Below are 20,433 nucleotides of genomic sequence, written 5' to 3' on the forward strand. Positions count from 1 at the left end.
CGCCCCCTACAACATTTTGACGAACTAGCCCCCGGGCTACGTTTTACCTACATCTACCAAATTCGGTATACTTATGCAGGACGATAGGACCTACAAAAAAGCCTCTTGGAGCGTTGACCTAAACCCAACAGGAAGTCGGCCATTTTGAATCAAGTGTCAAAATTTCAGCCATTTATAGGGGTCGTAAATGAGCGAACTAGTCCGAGGGGGTTGAAGCCATCGACTTCAAACTCGGTCAGCTGGTAGAAACACTATTCAAGATGAAAAGTTATCAAAAGCTTTATATAATCTTTTACGGTTTGGGCGTGGCGTGCTGTCAAAGTTCAGTGTCTCGCCATGGCACCGAAAGTTCTTCCAAGTTCACTGTAGGTTATCCAGTGTGTTTCACACTTCTCATGTTTTGTCTGAAAAGCCTCAAGACCTTCACAGTGTAGTCAACACTTCATATACTAGAATACAGGACGTCATTAGCGGCCGTTTTCTAGCGCAACACAGGGGACGCGGGAATGGACGTGGAAGTCCTTCACGCGCTGTCCAAACTACACGCACGTTCTGAGCCGCGTGGAAGGGTCGGAGTCCGGCGGCGGGACGGAGCCGCCGCACGCCCCGACGAGCGCGGAGGTGCGAGGGCCCTCCAACGCTGCTTGCAGCTTTAATTATTATTATTATTATTATTATTCTTCTCGGGCCGAAACAAACGCAAATTTGAGGGCCTGAACATGCACGAAAAGTCAGGAAAATTTGCACACGCATCAGGCCTGGCGAAAAATTTCGTATTTAATGGGTCTCACAAATGGGCGTGGCAAAATGGCTCTATTGCGCCCCCTAACACTAAAACCCCTACCCCGGGAACTGCAATTTATGTACGTGTACGCAATTTGGTGGGTTCATGTATCACTTCAAGACGCACAAAAAAGTAATTTGGACCAATGACCTAAACCCAACAGGAAGTCGGCCATTTTGGATTTTATGTTAAAAAGTAGGGTTCGTAAATGAACGAACTAGTTTGAGGGGGTTGAAGCGATCGACTTCAAACTTGGTCAGCTGTTAGAAATAATATCAAGGATGAAAAGTTATTAAAGGTTTGGTATAATCTTTAACGGTTTGGACGTGGCGAGCTGTCAAAAGTTTGTGCCTCGCCGTCAAACAGGAAGTTGTTAATAACTTGACTGTACGTGATCCAATATGCACCAAACTTCACATGTCTGATGAGAGTCCCGCCCCGAACACATCTACATGTCAATATTCATTTTAAGTCATAGCGCCACCTGGTGCTGACAGGAAACTTTATGTTTTGCGCTATGATGCCTCAAGACCAGCCAGTTGATCGGATCCACTTCAAATTTGGTCAGGAAAGCCTCAAGATGTTGATGTTGGTCTGGAGCGAACGCCGTGACTCTGTGTCAAAAGCTGTTGCCGTGGTGATGCAGACACTGTCGATTGAAAATTTTTTTTCGCCATCAAAATTAAAAGTGCTGTAACTCCACTGTACAAGGTCCTATCTTCACCAAATTCATACAGTTTGATGACTGTCCGGCTCTGAAGACATGTACATGGCCATTTTGAACCATGGTCATAGCGCCACCTACTGGCGGGAGGAGGTACATGTCTTCTTTCTCGGACGTCTCTCTCTCAGCAGGTTATCCACAGACACCTCAAATTTGAGCCAAACATTCTCAAGATGTGGTTGATGCAAAGGTATGAAGGGCTTGAGGTTTCGCCAAACGCTGTCGCCGTGGCGACGCCTCGTTCGCCATGAAAAACGACTTTAATTTCCGAGCTTACACATGCGTGCACACTCACGAAATTTGGCATACACGTCAGGAGGCCTACAATGAATAATCTTATTGGGTTAACAGATTTGGATGGGCCAAAATGGCTCTACGGCGCCCCCTACAAAACTTTGACAAACTAGCCCCCGGTGTACGTTTTACCTACATGTACCAAATTCGGTATACTTATGCGGGACGATAGGACCTACAAAAAAGCCTCTTGGAGCGTTGACCTAAACCCAACAGGAAGTCGGCCATTTTGAATTAAGTGTCAAAATTTCAGCCATTTATAGGGGTCGTAAATGAGCGAACTAGTCCGAGGGGGTCAAAGCGATCGACTTCAAACTCGGTCAGCTGGTGAAAACACTATTCAAGATGAAAAGTTATCAAAAGCTTTATATAATCTTTTACGATTTACCCGTGGCGAGTTGTCAAAGTTCAGTGTCCCGCCATGGCACCGAAAGTTCTTCTAAGTTCACTGTAGATTCTCCAGTGTGTTTCACACTTTTCATGTTTTGTCTGAAAAGCCTCAAGACCTTCACAGTGAAGTCAACACTTAATATACTGGAATACAGGACGTCATTAGCAGCCGTTTTCTAGCGCAACATGGGGGACGCGGGAAGTGACGTGCAAGTCCTTCACGCGCTGTCCAAACTACATGCACGTTCTGAGCCGCGTGGAAGGGTCGGAGTCCGGCGGCGGGACGGAGCCGCCGCACGCCCTGACGAGCGCGGACGTGCGAGGGCCCTCCAACGCTGCTTGCAGCTTTAATTGTTATTGTTATTATTATTGATGGTAGTACCTGGATATAGGTTTATTTATTCAGGGTGTTTCCTGGAAAATGTCCTCTTTAGCATCTCCTGTTGTTCAAATGATGAGCTGCAGCTCTGCATCAGCTCCATCCTCACCTGTCAAAGTGAGGTAAACACAAACACACCGGAAGTCAGGCCTGTACCTTTCAGAATTAAGCGTCAATCTACTTTTGCCAGCATCTTAGTGTTTTATATTTCATCAGAACGGATAAAAACAAAGCTGACCTAAGATCGTCAAACATAATAATGCAATTAACTTGCTCTTACAAGAAATGAAAGCAACAATTATCAATTATAATATTGCTAAATAGTATGAATACTGTAAAATGCCACCTCAAAGAATGGGAAGAAGCTCACGTTCTTTTAAAAGCTGTCACAATAATAAGTTTTAACCTTTCTGATCGAACCTGATTGAAGGATAGGAATTCCCCCTCCCCAATGACAATTATTTGGTGGCCAATTAACCTTAGTTCTAAAATAAATCTTATATGATTATTAGCTTTAATTTTTATGTTTTACTTCTCTGCTCTGATTTCTACCCTCTCACAGGTGTCATTATTCATTCATTCATTTGTGTGCACAATGGGTTTGATTTGTGTGCATATGTGGCGGCGAGGAGACCAAACGACATGTGAACCCTCTCCTGGAAAATGGTGAATATTCATTTCTTTAAAGGTTTTAAAGGTAAGAATCAGTGTTTACTAATGTTTTTCTATCTAAATGATACAAACTCACCTGCTTGCCTTGAAATGTGTAACTGGTGTTCTTCATCATCTGATTTTTCAGAGAGAGGAGAGTAAAGCGTCAGAGAGACGAGATAAAAACGAAAAGGAGAACAAAGATTTAATGTAAAAGCAAAAAGGTGGACGTTTTGATGTCAGAATTCCTAAAGTGAAAAACCAAGTGTGTCTAATAGCACCAAACAGTGTTTGAAATAAAAAGTCAGACGGGGGCAAATGTCCCAGTTTGGTTTCTGATGTTTATGTTTTACTTCCTGGTTTATCTTTGCTACTGATAATCCTATACTAATAAATGTGGTTAATAAATCGGCATAAAAATAGTAGAAATAACAATACAAGTAATAATAAACAATAATAGAATATATATAAACATACAGGCCCTGTATATAGTGCTAATCTATAGAATAGAATAAACAGCAGCAGGGTGAATATGGAAAAGATGGAATGAATGTATGAATACGCCAAAACATGTCTAGTGATACAACAATACGTCTGGTAAGAAACAATAGCTTTTCCCAGATTATTACAGAGAATTTAAGAAAATTCTTCTTCATTATCGACCAGCTACTGAACATTGCCTGGTGTTAATGCACTGACCAGCTATAGGCAGATATCCAACCTTTTATTAACATTTATTAGGAAGATACTTGCAAACACAGTTTCAGTGCAAATAAACTCATTTTTTAAAGAATGTTATAGAACAGTGTTCCTCAATTAGTTTTCCCCAGGGGCCAAATTATGTCAAGAATATCAAGACAAGGGCCAAAACATCAAGTAGCGTTAGTGGTGATGGTGGTAGTACAATTAGTCCTGAGATGATCAAATCCTGTGATGAGAGTTACACATGAAAATAAAACTTTAAAAACAAAGTCAGTCCAAAACCAACGTTTTGTTTAAAACACTTTGTGGATTCGTCGGGACATGGTGGTTACAGTGTGCTTGAGGACTAATGCAAATTTATACACAGACAGCAAACAGCGGTACACACACACTGATACTCATCTCCGCCTACTGTGGCCCAAACAATACCATTTGCTTTTATTTTTTTAATTTCATTTCTTATACTGTAGTTGTTTTATTCAGTTTTGCTATTATAGTTTGCTGTTTTAATAGTAGTCTACTACTTTTCCACTGTCTGTTCTCTCATCTCATCTATTTGTTCTTTGCAATCAGGACTTGTTGCATTTGAACAATGACAAGTGACGTACACTGCTGGCATTATTGTTGTAATTGTTATCATACAAGAATAATATTTACAAATGGACAACAATAAATTGATGTCAGCTATAGTCTGTGTGCATATCTAACATGTAAATATAAAACAGCACTTTATTTGTCTTTATTTCACATGTTGCGCACTATTTATCATATTATGACAGTTGTTTGTGCGGACCGCACATTTGGTTCTTGCGGCCCAGACCTGGCCTGCGGGCCGCCTCTTTGCTACTCAGTGCTGTATTGGTTAGATTTAATCATGGCTATTTTTCCCTGCGGTATGACTCAAAGGACGTACAGCTCCTCGGCAGTATGATATCTTGTCTCCTATAGTGGTGAGAACAGATGCTTACAACTGCCATGACACAAAAGCTAGCCAAAATGTCGGCAAACTAAAGCATTAGAGTGTCTATGCCATTCATCGGCGCACTCCACGCAGCCTGAGATTATGAACCGTGCCTTACAAGACAAAGGTAGGGTAAAAATAACCACTCACACATACAACGAATCTACATCTCGCGAGAAGAGCCCGGTGGCGCGAATAAACAAGGACCTCGTCCATAGTTACTCTGTGACTATCGGTGGTCTCTCTTGCGCGTTTTACAACATAACACCTTTACTATCGATATATATATGTGTGTGTTATTTTGAAGGTTCAACACACAGTTTGCACTTCGGTTGAGCCCAGTATTTCGTTTAGTTTACCTCGTAAAAGAAAAGTATGTCGGACGCTCTGTCTGAGGACGGCAGCGACATCAGCCGAGATGACAGCCAGGAGGATGTTATGACCCCGGCAGAGCTCATCGTCAAACTGGAGGAGGTGAGCTGAAATTAACTAAAGTGGCATAGACATGAAGCCCCAGTAGACTTGCTGTAGTCTTTTGTAAAAACACCCTCATAAGCCCGTGTCCTCTGGCACTCGCAGGCTTGGCTGAACGAGAAGTTTTCACCGGAGCTGCTGGAAAACAAGTCGGAGGTGGTGGAGTGTGTGATGGAGCAGCTCTCTCACATGGTAAACTACACAGGGAATAACCTGCACTGTACATCCACGGGAACACCTCCTGCTCCTGACACTGTGTGTCCAGAGACATGCCCAAGTGCTCAGGTCCACTCCTCCACTAAAAGTAGTCATAGCACACTGTAAAAAATGGAAAGTACACACACAAAAGTATAGATAGCAAGATGTAGTCAATATATTAAAAGTAATGGTACTCAGTGCAGATAAATGGCTCACGTGAATGTAATTTGTAAGCAGGATTTTACTGTGGTAGCAGTTTTATACTCTGTGGGGCTGTTTAAAGTACAGTAAGTACAAACTGTGAGGAGACCAAGGGGCAGACCCAGAACTCTGGAGGGATTATTTACGTCACCTGGTCTGGAAACGCCTTGGGATCCTCCAGGAGGAGCTGGAAAGCGTTGCTCGGGAGAAGGACATGTCCACTGCGACCTGACCCCGGATAAGTGGAAGATAATGGGTGGAAGCACAAAGTTTTCCTCTGAAATGTATTGGGAGTATAAACTACAATGAAACTGCAGTACTAGTATTCGACGTCCACATTTTATGAACCGCAGTGGAGTAAATCTACTTAGTCACATCTGACCTTTGTTAAACTGTTGATTATTTCGTCTATTAATGTCAGACAATAGTAAAATTGGCCCCTTACAATCCCCCACGGCTCAAAGTGATGCTTTTAAACAGTTTGTTTTGTTCAGATACCTGACAGCAGCTTGCTTTACACTCTTCTACATCTTGTCAAATAAATTATTTGGGCTTTTAGTTCCAAATGATGTTCCAATTCAATATTCTGTGTAAATGAATTAATAAAACATCCTATAAATGATAATAGGACTTTTTTAAGGCTACATTATTAAATGTGTGTGTGTATCAATGTGACTTACATTATTGCTGCTGGAATCCCAATAGCAGATCCAGCTTTGCAGACTGAGGTGGATCAAGTCTGTTGCTTTTCTCTCGTTGTGTACAGAGGTGTTCGCTCCTCACAGTATCCTGACCTTTCTTCCAACAGGAAGCCAACCTGCAGCGGGTGAGGAAAGGCGACATGAAGGCCAGCGTCCATCGCATGGAAATAGACAGGATCCGCTTTGTGCTCAGCAGCTACCTGCGCTCTCGTCTGCAGAAGGTCAGCCAGGTCAACAACGCAGCATGCAAAGAGTGCATCTCACTCGATGCCCGATTATTTATTTAATTTATTAATCTGTCTAGATTGAAAAGTTTTTCCCACACGTCCTGGAGAGAGAAAAGTCTCGTGGGGACGGAGATCCGTCGCTGCTCTCACCAGAGGAGTTTGCCTTTGCCAAAGAGTGAGTATTGCAGAGTGAGATCAGAGCTGATTTTTTTTGGTGCTGTTTTGTGTAAAAACACATGTTCATGTGGCGCGCAGGTACTACGCCAACACAGAAACCTACCTGAAGGCTATGGCACTGAAGCGCATGCCCCCCAACCTCCAGACACTGGATATGCTCAACGCAGGTAAGAATCTCTTTTATGTTCCATTTATTTTTACCTCCCAAACTCTTGTTATATTAGCATGCGTTGGCAGACGGTGACATTTGCTGTGACATTTTTGCTGACCGTCTCGCTGAGTCCCATGTTTTTCGATGCAATCCCAGTGCCAGAGCCATGCTTGGACTCCTTTGTGTTTCTGCGGGTGAAAGAGAGACAGGAGAACATCTTGGTCGAGCCTGAAACTGATGATCAGAGGTGCATTTCATCAAAATTTCACTTGAGTTGTCACTGTTTTCAAGACCCACTAGGTGGCGGTGTCACCTTTACACACTCAGCAGTTGTAGTTTTCTGCATAGATACTGAAGCGACTGATGTTACCTCTGCTTTGTCTCTTCTATCAGAGAGTATGTTGTGGATCTTGAGGAGGGCTCTCAGCATCTCATGCGCTATCGCACTATAGCGCCGCTTGTTTCAGGCGGAGCTGTGCAGTTAATTTGAATGTCGAGGTAAGAAACGATGGGTTTGACTGTGTCATGTCACTCAGTACTGCCAATACTGTTCTCTCACCCTCTTGCACAGACATCTGCTAATACATTTCTGCAGATCTTACATAAGCAACTGCTTTACAGCGACATCTGGATTTATTTTTAGCTCTCCTCTTTTCTGTTTTTTGCAGCCTTCATTGTCTCTTGGCAACTGATTTTGGAAGAAAAGTGTCTTTTTTAAGAACCACAATATGTTTACAATCAGGCAGACTTGTCATCTCACAATCAAATGCAGTTAACATTTATTTATTTTTTCTTTATGTACTTGCTTGTTCGTTTCAGGTCTGTCTGCTGGTGTGGATGCTTTTGGCTTCAGGAGGTCAGAAAATGAGCAGCGGACCATGTAACATGGTGCTAATGAGGAATGGGCCGACTAACCTGCAGACATTACATCTGGAAATGCACCCATCTTTCTCACTGTTGTCAGGGTTATGGTCTAACTTGTGGGCCGTGAAGACGTATAACTGAGTAGAAAAATAACTCCAAATATGAGGTCACCTCCCGGTATTGTGAGAAGCGCTTGCTGGAGAATGGACCCTGTTCACCAAAGCAGCTTCTGCAGAGCTCTGGTGTTATTTTTGGATCATTTTAATCATGTCACAACATAAGTTTGGTTACATAATCATAATGTATTCTAGCGTGTGTGTGTCTGTGAGTGCTAAACACAAGTCCAGCCAATCTGCTAATTCATCATTATTTGGTTACTTTATCCACACAATGTCGCATTATGGACATTTCCCTCTGCTGCAAGCGACCCAAGGGTGAAATTTCATCAGTTCACTTGGCACTGTAGTGCTCAACATCCCAGTGTGCACATGTTAATGTGCGTTTCTTTTGATCGCCACATTTTAATGACATTCACACTTAAATTGATATTTGTTACTCTGATTATAAATAACAGAGATCCTGTAAATGTTCTGTACGTCTCTGCTCCTTGGCCACAAAATCCAGGATTCTGTATTGCACCCCTCTGCTTCACAAGTTTAGTTTAGGTTTTCTGCGTGTGTGTTTGGTTTTACCCTAACAGGATGTGTGGAGCATTGCCTTCTCTGAGACATAATTGGTGAAATAGCATTGTTATGTAAGAGTTTCATAGGGAGCAATCGGGGGCTTGGTGTTTGCCCTCACACAAATTGTCCAGTAATTGGAATGAATAAGTGACTGAGGGAGAGCGGACTCTGCAAAACCTGAACTATGAGTCAACTGACTGCCGTCTTTTGAACTGCAGTGCTGATCTGGCTAATATGGACTCAGCATTATTGGTAGTTTTATGAGTAACAGACTGTTTTCATATAGAGAGGTGATCTAAACAGGAAAAGAATCAAGATGTATCAACAAAAATGAAAGCAGGGTGCACTTAAACCTTGAAGATGCTTGAAAATGTGGATCTGAGCAGAATAAAAACGTTTGTAAATGATTGCTTGTGAGAGCATTTGATTTGATCATTTATTAATAGCAGCACACAACATTGTTTTGGCTCAGTCAGCTTTCTGGATTTCATTTTGCAGCGTCAGGAACAGTCAGACAACAAAATGTCCTGAAGTTTGCCACCAAATACATCTCGGTGTGTGTCGTGGGTTGTTCTCTCTTTCAAACTGTGCCACCTTAACAGATTTATTCTCACTTGTAACCTCTCTGAGTCTAATGTGGTCAAAGAGTGAAATGGCACCCTGTTGTAACTGCGTTTCATACACGTTTGCTAAAGAAGCCAAGACTGTCGCACCCCGTCCCTCTACCACAGCTGATCATCATCTGATTAATCACAATAGATCAAAACTAATTGCTCCAAATATAAGTTTACATCAGTTCAATAAATCTGCAAATTGTGAGAATATGATTTTCAAACGACACAAAACAGCGGCCCAAACAGGACGTGCTGCACCCCCATATGTGGCTCACATTTCATGTAACTCAACATATCCACATGTACTTGGATTGATTCTTGAATAGCTTCCTCAGTGGAGCGACTGGCACGCTGAGAGTCGTTTGTAATCCGGCCCTCCTCAGTGTCACGTGTGCTGATGGCTGTGGGACAGCGATCCCTTTAGGACGGGAGCCAGCTGTGAAAGGACTTGGATATGAGCCCAGGTGAAAGGTCTGAGAATAGAGCCCGGGATGACTGGAATAGTTTCCACAATGCAGAGCAGAGTTACATACAGCAGACCTGCACGTCCTTTACCACGCCAGCACTGGACAACGGCTCTGAGGTGACAATGCAGACACAGAATTTTACATCAAATCTAATACTTATGTGAACTGTGGAATTTGGCTGAGTAGAGGTAGTCACTAAGTTAAATATAAGAAATGTTGCTGTAAATGATCTGAAATCAGTACTGCATGCAGGTCTATAACACAAGAAAACCACAAGCTGATTGGTCAGGAGGGGAGAGAGGGTGGAGTATACAACATGACAAGAAGTATAAATAGGACCTTGTGCCACAGCTTCCTGCAGGCAAAGGGATGACTGAGACTACAGACAACAACTTGCTCCTTGTGGGAGTTTGTAAGTAAGATTTAAAACATATTTGAGACTTCTATTAGGTTCTTATTGTGATATTAATAGTAGTAATAATTGCACACAAATAGAGATTTTTGATGTATGATAATGATTTTGCAGTTAAATCTTTGAATCAAACTTTTTTTTCTTTTTTCCAGAATTCCACTCAAATATCGTCCATATTTAGGGTAATTTTCCCATCACTCTACAGCAGACTGCCAGTATGGAGATGTCCAGCACAACGTAAGCACTTGATGGAAATGAAGTGTGCTGTGATGATGATGATGCTGCTGTGGGGTGCATTATCTTGCATCGTTTCTTTTATTATGATCAAGAGTGCAAGTGAATAGTAATGCTGTGTTGTCACCTTGATCTTGTGACGTTCTCCTTACTGCACCTCACAGTCCAACATCAGCACAATTACAGTATACACAAAGGTATCACATATCTAGTTAATTCACTGTTTGTGTTTTGCAAGGTTCCTGCCAGTGGTTGGCCTCAGGTCAACGGCCCAGTCAGCTGGCCTGGCAGAGATTGCTGTCAGGCTGTGCTTGAACCAACGTAAACAACTGTGTCCTCATGTTTGGGTGCCCATCCTGAAGCCCCAGCGGCCTTGCATCCGTCCTTCTGGTACAGATCAACTGTCCTCGGACATCTTGAGCCATCTGACCCACCCTCTCCAACCTTTCTTGGATGACCTGGATGACGACGACGACGTTTGGCTCCCAGTCAAGAACAGACGTGTGGTTTTCGCTGACTCCCGGGGATTGTCTCTAACAGCCGTGCGAATGTTTTCTGACGAAGAGGAGCAGTCAGACCTCGACCCACTGCCGTCGCTGCAGGGATTGGGAAGCATGATGGAGGACGGCTACAGCTGCACCGTCAGCACCTGCTGCCCAGGAACACTGCTCAAACTGGGGTTCCCTCAGCCTTCTGCAGATTTCCAGGCCTTTCGCGCCAAGCTGGCAAAGAGCATGGTCATCCTGGAGAGCTGCAGCATTACCGAACAGGTCCTCCAAGGTACCGTCAGAGTCAAGAACATCAGCTTCCAGAAGGATGTGCGCGTACGCATCACCTTTGACTCATGGCAGAGCTACAGAGATGTGCCCTGTGCATACCTGCAGAAACGGTTCGGAGGCCCCCAGACAGACATCTTTGAATTTGACATTACCATTCCTAAAGTGCTAGATGCCAAAAGGAGGGTAGAGTTCTGTCTGAGTTATTTACCAGGAGGGCAGAGCGAGCCTTACTGGGACAATAACGACGGACAGAACTACAGCATTGTTGTGTGTGTGAGCTCACATCTCTGTTGCGGGAAGAAACTGAATGAAAGGGCATGACTGACTAGACATGATCCGTATTTTCGTCACAGCCCATACATCAGCCCTGTGTAAAGATGATATGGATATTTTTATTCCATTTGCATTGTTTTCACTGTGATGTTTATTTTCATGAATGTTTAAGACATATTTATATAAAAAAGTCTTTAAAACGGGTCAGTTTTTTCCAGTTTTCTTTCACATTCAGCTTCACGTACATGCATGGGTGACCTTATTTTTTCAGCACAGACCCTCCTGTCATGTCCTACATATTGGCCACTCACCAGTGCATGCATTACTGTCGTGCACCAGGGAAGGGATCCCTTTCACTTTGGGCATTTCTGGGATTCCCATATAGGTCAGAGATTACTGGGCGGCGACAAACAGAAGCCCCATAGCAATAGAGAAGCTAATCTTAGCTCAGCCCTGTTTAGAGAGCCAAGTCTTGCTGTCCCAGGCTGATAGCAAGGAACTTTGTGATACCATCTTCCCCTTTACCTTCCCCCTAAAACGCCAACACACTCAATGGCCCTGCTTTCATCATCGCTTTGCACCATATTTTTCTGCAGGAAAAGTCTGCTGTGCAACATTAAGGATTACAATGCATTCCCTAATCATAATTCTACAATTTTGGCAGTGATGCTGAAAACTCGAGAGAGCATCGCAAGAAGTGGAAATAGCAAAACATTTGGGATGACCTCTATAATGTGACTGACTTTCAGAAGGGGCATGCTTCTAGCACTTCCAGATTGTACGCAACACCAAACAAGTTACAGCAAACTAACAAGTCCAGCATAACAAAAAACGAAATAAATCTTAACTTAACAACTTAATAAAAATGTAACATTTAAAACTTTTGGTAAGGATATTTAGAAAATGAAGACACCGGAGAGCACAAATGACTCTCCAAAAATAAGGAGCACAGATTTTCTCCAGTCTTCTAAAGCTTTTTATGTCTTCAATAATCTTTTGTTCAGTAGTGATGGATGGACTTTTACTGTTCTTCCAGCTGTGATCATGATGAGGTTCTGCGATACACATTTTACAAGTCTTCTATTTAATACCCGCTATTCTAGTCCAGGCAGGAGGGAAGAGGGACAGCAGCATGCACACGCTCTGAGAGGTGGGCTGTTTCCACTGTGTTCTGACCTAGACATGATGGGCTCAACTGTCTTTCTGTATTGTGGGCTCACACACCCCCGGGTCTGTCCTACATCAGCGTCTCCCTCAGCGTCCCACACTGATGTTACACACTTTGCAGCTCGGGTCTTTCTTGGCATTGGCTGTGGTCAGACTCTTAAGCTGGTGGTGCCCGCTGATCTGCTCCACGCTGCCCTGATCCAAATGAACCGGCTCTGTGAAAAGCACCTCGAGGATGACATCACTGGCGTGGCAGTACAGAGGCTCCTCCCCCGGCCTCTGCGGGGGAGTGCATGTCAGGAAGGGGTTGGAGGCCAAGTCCAGCATAGGGAGGCGGGTGCGACAGAAGGTATCTCCTTCTGAGCCAATGGGAGCCAGCACCAGCACGACGTAGTGGTAGGCTGTGTACATACAGTAGAAGTCTGCAAAGTACAGGCAGACGTTGGGGTTGAGCAGGTGTCCAGCTGGGATCTGGAAACGCAGTGGGCCGTATGGGGAGTCTTTGGGAGGGAGGCCTGTATCAAACTCTGTGTTGCAGCTGAGGAAGACTCCCTGCAGTTTGCCATTAATAGGAGAACCATGACTCCCACTGCTGTCTTTCACAGCTGGACGCATCAGGCCTCCACATTCACTTCTAATCCAAGATAAGGAGACAAAAAGGACTGTTAGAGTTAAAAGAATAATTACACGTTTCGGGAAATGCACTTTCTAGATGTGGGCCAAATGTTAAAATCAATACCACTCTCATGTCTGTGTATCTTCCACACATGCCATCCATCCTTGACATGTTGAGTCACGTGTGAGTGGGAGCAGGGCTGAAATATTCAGGGAAATCTATACTTCTATACTGCCAATTTCCTCAAGACTTTTAGGGAAGATGTTTCAGCTGTGTTGTGAATGAAAGCAGTAACATTGCAGGGACAAGCACATAAAGGGTTCTGTCTGTCTGATGAAAGCTGTTTTCACATGGAGCGAGCAAACCAATCACAAGACTCCGCTGATTATCTATTGAAATATTTGTTTTGTAGTGCTTTCATGAAAAAACATTACTTGCCTCATAAACTTGTTGAATATTACATTAATACATTGCCAATCTCATTGCAAAATAATAAGAGACGTCCTGTACACCCCGCCTTGGCCCATCTTTTTCTTCTTCTGTTGGGCTTTACGGCAGTTGGCATCCATAAACGTTACATTACCGCCACCTGCAGGACTGTCCTTTGCCTATCTACTCCGTCACTGCATGGCATGTGTGAAAAAGACATGTTCCTGAGTGTGGCTACATGTGTGAATAGTTAAAATCACTAGCAGTGCCTGAAAGGTTATCCCAGTAATTTACCAGGTCTTATGCGTGAAAGATGCTTGGGAAGCTACAGCGAGCACCCTAACTTAACCCTAACCTGCTGCTTGCCATAGCTTCCTATTGAACATGTAGCCATAGAGAGAGTGGTATCAATCTTCTCATCTAACTCTCAGCAAGAAAGCAAGCATTTGCCAAAATATCCAACTATTCCTTTAATTGCTGCAGTCTAGAAGGAAGAGATAAGAATTCACCTGACATAGTCGAAGTAGTCTGGGTGCTGGTTGCGATAAAACATGGAGAATTTCAGCAGCCTCCCTGCAGAGCCCTTGGCCTTGTCGAGAAGCTGCTGTAGGTGCTCCATGGCATAGTCTGCAAAGTTGCAAAGAGTTGTGTAACCATTACAAGTCTGTGCTTCTTTGAAATGCTAATGACTACACATTACAGAGGCAGATTTATTTTTTTTTTTATGCCGCTTCTGTGCAGTTGTTTGCCCTTATCTTGCATTACTTTGGTTCTCATACTTTATATAATACATCATCAGTGTTACTTTAGCTGGTTATGTTGGTGTGTCATACCCCCGGTGCAGAACTCCACCACCTGGCTCCACTCTGACACCAGGTAGTCACCGTCTGGTTGTCGGACAGCAGTCTGGACAGCAACGCAGTATTCTGTCCGCGGGCTGAGGAACCAGTGTCCCCTCACTGCCATAGGAAGAGGAACGGCCTTGGCTACAAGCTTGGTTGGCACATCCTGGAGGGCAAAGCAGACAGGAGTTGACATCAGAGACGGGATGCAAGGCCAAAACAGGCTGCTGTGTGTTTAATTTACATTTCAAAACAAATGTAAATGCAATTGTTAAGCCAAACATTTCCCTCCATAAACTTTGCCTTATTAGCAGCTTCAAGCCCAAGCTGCTGTAACTAGGATACCTCTAATCAAATCAGCGGCTTTGTTTTGGACAAGGCCTCTAAGAAGCGCAGCTAATTACCGCGGCCTCATAGGCCCTTATATCCATGACAACATCCCTGATGCAAGTTTGTTTGTGCCTTTGTGTATCAGAGGGAAAGCTTATCTTCCACTCAGGAGCAACTCACCCAGTCCTACCCTTGACTTGACTTCACAAAAACACTTTCACAGCTGTTGAATGCCATCTGCAATAGTAATGATAACAGTGTTTTGTATCTTTAATGATGGGAGATCATAAATGTTTCAGCTGCTGGAGCTAAATTTAGACACTGACATGATCATTTAAAAGCTAATAACAATTTTAATCTGTGGACATCCAAAAAATGTAGAACGTTTGCTTTAGCAGTATTTAAACAAGACTACGGGTCTACAGCCATGTGAGCGGCTCTGTAAAGTTGTACTTAGCTGTACTACTAAATGCCAACGTCAGCATGCTAATATGCTCACAGGCAAAATTATAACATGCTGATGCTAAGCAGTATTATGTTTACCAAGTTCACCACCTTAATTTAGAACGACAGCATGCTAATATTTGCTTATTGGCCATATAGACAAAGTATAGTTAAATTTCACTGGGATGCTATCAGTTCTGCAGGTGTTTGGTCTGTTGCACACATTAATATTGATCTGATAATGGAGCGAAATGTAAAGTCAGCACAGCTATTGCACTTTACCCTGGAGAGAATATGTGTTGCTCCAAACTCCTGTTCAATCCATTGAATAGCCTAGCAGAACAGATATTTTAGCTTGGACCAAAGCGGTGGAGGAACCATCAGACAGACTGAATTTGCCATGCCTTAGGCCATGCTACTATATGTTGCAGGCCTACATACAGACTAGAGATGCAGATGATCTGCAGATGAGAGTAGCTGGTAGCTAAATATGGCACCAAGTGTCTCCTCTCACCGCCTGAAATTAATAGTCCCTGATAAATACATTCATTAAAATCTTAGATCTGTGGTGTGTGAAATGTTTTTAATTTGTTAACATGGAAACTGTTCAGCGCTGCAGATGAAGCTGTCAGTTTTTGTCCATTTTAAGAGGAAACAATGCACACGTGAGTCACTGGCCCGAAGCTGTTGACTGCACTCATTTTTCCTTTTTCGCCTGTATTGGAAGTGACTGAAAGGGCGCAACCGCTCTTTTCTGTGTTCAGACTAATGCAGAATATCATAAGGCAGGCAGACCCACGTGGTAACACAGCCAGAACTCAGTGAAGTCACTCTATTATTGTTTTAAAAGGCTTTCCTGTGGTTAAAACTGACTGGTGTAAATCTGGAATATGAACACAGCAGGAGACACATTGACACTTTGAAGGACAGATTCGTCCAGCCGGGGAAAGGAGGGACAAAGGCATGAGGTGGTGCAGCACTTTCAGACTGTCAGACCCTGTGTTTGAAGCGGTTGGGGTCCTTGCTCTCTTTGCGGCTCAGGTCAATGAAGAAGTGCGTGGCTCTGGCAGTGTCCTCAGAGGTCATATCCCACATGATGCGGAAGGAGTCACAGGTCACCTCACAAATCTGGATATTGCAGGGGGTGGAGAGAGCGGCGTCCATGTCTGTCATCTGCCATTAAACCGAGAGATAAAAGAGGACAGCGAGTTAGACCAGAGTGTAATCTGGGCCTGTAACACCAGCGCTAGGGAATGGCAACATCTGCTAAAGCAGATTAAACTGTATGACAAAGAGCAACAAAGTGGACACTCGACAACAGCTCAGAAACTAACACTAACTGGCTGAATTCGCCTCAGACAGAATTCAATTAACCTTTCATTTAGGGATCTGTGTCCAGGTTTTTTTATTCACTACCCTGCCCTTCTCTCCCCTCCTCCCCCCTGTTCTTGCCCTTACCTGACATTTCCCATCATTACACAACTGGATTCGCTCCCAGCTGAGTGACTGGCCTCTGCTTTCCCCCGTGCATTTCATAATCCACCTACAGCAGTCTCCCAGCAACCACATGTCTGCAGCCTCCCTCAGTCTTCTCCTGTAACTCTCAAGGATCGGGGTCACAAACGAAAGCACTGCTGCACCCGTCACCAACAATTCAAACTAAAGGTTAACTTTTTAAACACTTGTGCCTCCTCCCTTAAGTGCATGCCATTATCAAAACAGCTGAGCAAGTGAGCTCCTGGTAGCTTAAGGGGAATTCTTCCTGTAGCTTTTATATGGTTTGAGTGGACATGGGGGAGGTTTAAGTGGGTATCATCAGCAGGTGATGTATGATCATATTTCCTTGGTTGCCCGTTAGTGCTTCGATCCAGGCTGCTGCCCATAGCCTTGAGTGCCGGGCTGAGGGCAATCTGTTGGTTTGTGTTTGATTAGCTGTCAGCCTCTCTCATGAACTGATGATGAATCTCTGCAGTGGTCATCTTCTTTTGCCCTGAGACTTAGTGCACATCCATTCAAACATAGTTTGCTTGTTATTTTCATGCATCTTAAATTTGTTATTGCAATCATCCCCTCCATTACTGCTTACTGATCTATTAAAAAAAGGCATTAACTCCTTATTTCTGTAGAATTCCAGCGTCCCAGCACCAGCGGAGCGTATGCTAAATCACAGATGTGTCTAAAAATAATCTTGCGATTGAGTGCAAACAATCTGCAACGCGCTCATTTTGTTGCCACTGTGATCCTACAAGATGCGTGCTCTGGTGTCATTGTCTGACTGTGAGGTCCGTTAAGGTGCTCTCCAGTCAGTATGATGGACAGGCTGCAGCAGCTCATTAAAGGCTGTGAACTGTGAAATTTGTGCGGTAGCTCGTTCACACGGGGGCCAGGGGAGAGAGCTGGAGCATCACGCACGTGTGTTTTCACGCGTCTGTTTTCCAGCTGCTGTTCTCGTTTCTTACCATGGTGTCTTTTCAGAGATAAAAACTGGGGCAAGAGGAGAATCTCACAGGAGAAGTCATCAAAGCCCCACGTCTGTGTGTGTGCTCCACTTTTGGGTCGAATGCATGTGAGCACAGTTCAAAAGCAGGTCTCCACACCGGTCACACAATCCCATTGTCCTCATTAATAAATCAGCCTGTAAAAAGAGCCAATTATCTCTGCTGCAAAACTAGCTTTGATTGCCAGTTTCTCCAAATCAGGCAACTGGGGCTGACTGATAATTACATCAGGGGCAAACATTCTTAATCATCTTTTATCTAAAAGTATGCACACCTCTAGATAAATGCTCAGTTGCTATTCTTACACTACAGAGATGTTTTTGTTTCTGTGCAACAGCATCATGAAAGAAGCCGCTGCATTCATGCATATAGAGCAGATTGCAGAAGGCAACTCTGTGGTTGAAAGTCATTTATTTTCCTTCCAGGGAGAATACTTTAAAACACATTTTGATGGCTGCGCAAGGGAAGCAGAAATTTTTTCCAGTACATTTGTTTAAACAAAAAGGGGTAAAATGGCCATTACACAGTATGAAATGGTAAGAAAAAATTGTGTGAAGTTCAATAAACAAGCTGTCAAAGAGAGATATTGTGTGACAAATACAGTTCGACACGCTGCATCCCCTTTTCCCAATTAAACCAGGCATTAAAATGTAGGAAAATGGGCACCAATCACACTATCTTACATGAGCCAGTCAATGCGGCCGTGTGAAATATGCTCACAGTCTCATGTGAAGTGGCATGGGTGGGATGTAATAAATGTCATCACACATGCGTGTGTACATCAAGAGAACAACACGCAATTAAAACATATGGCTGCTGTATTCATCTGACTTTATATCTACTAGTACTACAAGTGAAACGCACAAATTACACACACCATCACAACATCGGATTATTTGATGTCCACAACTTCAAATGCTGAGAGTACAACACAGCAGATTTATTATCTGAGCATGAGAAGCATCTCTAAGACAGCTGATTCAGAAGCGATTCCTTACTTGTATGAGGCTCAAATTTGTGATGGGAGAAGATTATAGCCGGACTCAATTCCACTATCTTCTTTTTCCGCTTTTCTACTTGCCTCCTCTGCCGCAGTTGATGATAGATCCCTCAGGAAAACTGATTAGGAGGTGAAACGAACACACAGGCTCCTCTTTCTCTCTTTCTCTCTCCCTCTATCCGTCTGTTTCTCTCTCACTCTCTGTGTCACACAAACACTCTAACCCCCCCAACCCCCATCCTCCCCCTCCCTCCCAGTCTCATTTTCGCTCTGGGCTCTGAGGATGATGTTGACTTGACTCATGTATGCAGCCACACCGGATGAATTAAAGAACCTAAAAGAAGCAAAAAAAAAGGAGAGAGAGAGAGAGAGAGAGAGAGAGAGAGAGAGAGAATTTTCCAACCAGCGTGCGACCACACCGAGACTCAGTCAACCTTGTCAGCATCATGCTCTCGCCAGCCAATCACACAGAACACATCACCCCTGCCCTGAGGCACAGCATCCACACATACACACTCTAATATAAACTGAACACTTAGCATACATGTCACCTCTCAGATATGGACACACTGTGAACACCAGAGCTGTGAGCAACTAAATGAACCATTTTTTCCATGCTCCACTGGCCACTGACTATTCAGAAGAGATTATGCTGAGTGATGTCCCAGTAAATTCCATAGAGCACCACCAAGACCTCAAAAAATATACATGTGCCAACTGCTATGCCATATGGACGATCTCCACAGGCCACCCCCCCACCCCCAGCCCATCCTGAGGCGAGGGATGCCACTGTTTAAGTCCAGAGTAAGCAGATTTCCACTGGCACTCATTTTCAGAGGATGTTTTTGTACTTGTTCAACGTCATGAAGCAACTTCATTTAGGATTTGATTGGAGATTAAAGGGACCCCTCCCAGATTAATGGCTATAATCTGCTGCTAAAACAAGGGATGTGGGCATAGGATAAAGGCAGACAACAAAGGGATGACCCCATAGTGAGAGTGATGTCCTTTCACAAACATAATATTTATATCTGAAAAATGACAAAGATATATTGCCGTAATTCCACAGACTGGGTGCACCATTGAAATGCTTCATTTATTTCTACCCAGCCGCAGATAAGTGATACCCTCAGAGTGTAATTAAACTCCAATCATCCATCATTAGTCATGCCATGACAGTCCAAATAACACTCTCAGATCCAGAGGTGGGGACAGTCGGTTTGTGAGAGGAAGGCTGAGGATGTGTATCTGTTCAGAAGAGAATTTGGCGGTATTTACATCAATTATTTGTGAGGTCTTAAAAAAGGACAATATACCCTTGTATGCCAACTATTTCTACATTCTCCACAGATTGTGAGGATCCATTCATCACAGCACACCCTCTGCATATCAGGAGACCAAGCCCAAGGTCCAGGCATTATCAGCAGGAACAGACACCACCAGGTTGAAGTGGATGTCTGGCCTGGGGCACCACAGTGATCAGAGGCAGGCGGGGGCGGGGATTCATTTCTCCGTTTTGTTTCTCTGGCAGGATGATACCACAACAACTTGCATATTAAAATAGTTTAAGCATCATGTTTGCGTTTCTACACATGAATCTTTGTGCACCAAATTATGGACACATTTCACGAGTAGCTTAATGCTCATTTGATGGTTATAGACATAAACATATAACAGACGTTTTACATTTATGATTGTGTGCAATTTTGTAAATCAGTTGTGGTGCCGTAGCTGGCAAATGTATCTAAAATAAATTACACTCAGGCT

The 20,433-nt window shown here is 43.6% G+C and overlaps 3 protein-coding genes across 3 annotated transcripts; 2 read left to right on the plus strand and 1 right to left on the minus strand.

Moving 5' to 3' along the window:
- The first annotated feature begins 5,224 nt into the window (after nt 1–5,224).
- On the plus strand, nt 5,225–8,968 carry gins4 (GINS complex subunit 4 (Sld5 homolog)). The gene is made up of 8 exons (XM_070834105.1): nt 5,225–5,359; nt 5,465–5,551; nt 6,567–6,680; nt 6,764–6,861; nt 6,942–7,030; nt 7,171–7,261; nt 7,408–7,512; nt 7,834–8,968. The coding sequence occupies exons 1-7, from the start codon at nt 5,261–5,263 to the stop codon at nt 7,502–7,504; spliced, it is 675 nt and encodes a 224-aa protein (XP_070690206.1). The 5' UTR covers nt 5,225–5,260; the 3' UTR covers nt 7,505–7,512; nt 7,834–8,968.
- A 1,042-nt stretch (nt 8,969–10,010) lies between these two features.
- On the plus strand, nt 10,011–11,538 carry ppp1r3c2b (protein phosphatase 1 regulatory subunit 3C2, duplicate b). The gene is made up of 3 exons (XM_070834130.1): nt 10,011–10,054; nt 10,207–10,291; nt 10,527–11,538. The coding sequence occupies exons 2-3, from the start codon at nt 10,272–10,274 to the stop codon at nt 11,386–11,388; spliced, it is 882 nt and encodes a 293-aa protein (XP_070690231.1). The 5' UTR covers nt 10,011–10,054; nt 10,207–10,271; the 3' UTR covers nt 11,389–11,538.
- A 1,056-nt stretch (nt 11,539–12,594) lies between these two features.
- On the minus strand, nt 12,595–18,746 carry LOC139204279 (phytanoyl-CoA hydroxylase-interacting protein). Its single transcript, XM_070834278.1, has 5 exons — nt 18,665–18,746; nt 16,165–16,341; nt 14,386–14,560; nt 14,062–14,179; nt 12,595–13,141 (listed from the first exon to the last, which is right to left on the minus strand). The coding sequence occupies exons 2-5, from the start codon at nt 16,339–16,341 to the stop codon at nt 12,595–12,597; spliced, it is 1,017 nt and encodes a 338-aa protein (XP_070690379.1). The 5' UTR covers nt 18,665–18,746.
- Nucleotides 18,747–20,433: the final 1,687 nt, after the last annotated feature.

Source organism: Pempheris klunzingeri, chromosome 7 (genome assembly GCF_042242105.1).
Source record: "Pempheris klunzingeri isolate RE-2024b chromosome 7, fPemKlu1.hap1, whole genome shotgun sequence".
NCBI lineage: Eukaryota > Metazoa > Chordata > Actinopteri > Acropomatiformes > Pempheridae > Pempheris > Pempheris klunzingeri.

Bases quoted from the DNA above. Each gene is read 5' to 3' on its own strand.
- gins4 (XM_070834105.1), top strand. From the start codon at position 5,261: ATGTCGGACGCTCTGTCTGAGGACGGCAGCGACATCAGCCGAGATGAC. The intron at 6,681-6,763 runs GTCAGCCAGGTC...TAATCTGTCTAG, and splicing joins TGCGCTCTCGTCTGCAGAAG to ATTGAAAAGTTTTTCCCACA. The intron at 6,862-6,941 runs GTGAGTATTGCA...TGTGGCGCGCAG, and splicing joins GAGTTTGCCTTTGCCAAAGA to GTACTACGCCAACACAGAAA.
- ppp1r3c2b (XM_070834130.1), top strand. From the start codon at position 10,272: ATGGAGATGTCCAGCACAAC. The intron at 10,292-10,526 runs GTAAGCACTTGA...GTGTTTTGCAAG, and splicing joins ATGGAGATGTCCAGCACAAC to GTTCCTGCCAGTGGTTGGCC.
- LOC139204279 (XM_070834278.1), bottom strand. From the start codon at position 16,341: ATGACAGACATGGACGCCGCTCTCTCCACCCCCTGCAATATCCAGATT. The intron at 14,561-16,164 runs GTCTGACAGTCT...TTTGCCCTCCAG, and splicing joins CCAACCGCTTCAAACACAGG to GATGTGCCAACCAAGCTTGT. The intron at 13,142-14,061 runs GTGAATTCTTAT...ATCTTGGATTAG, and splicing joins GACTACTTCGACTATGTCAG to AAGTGAATGTGGAGGCCTGA.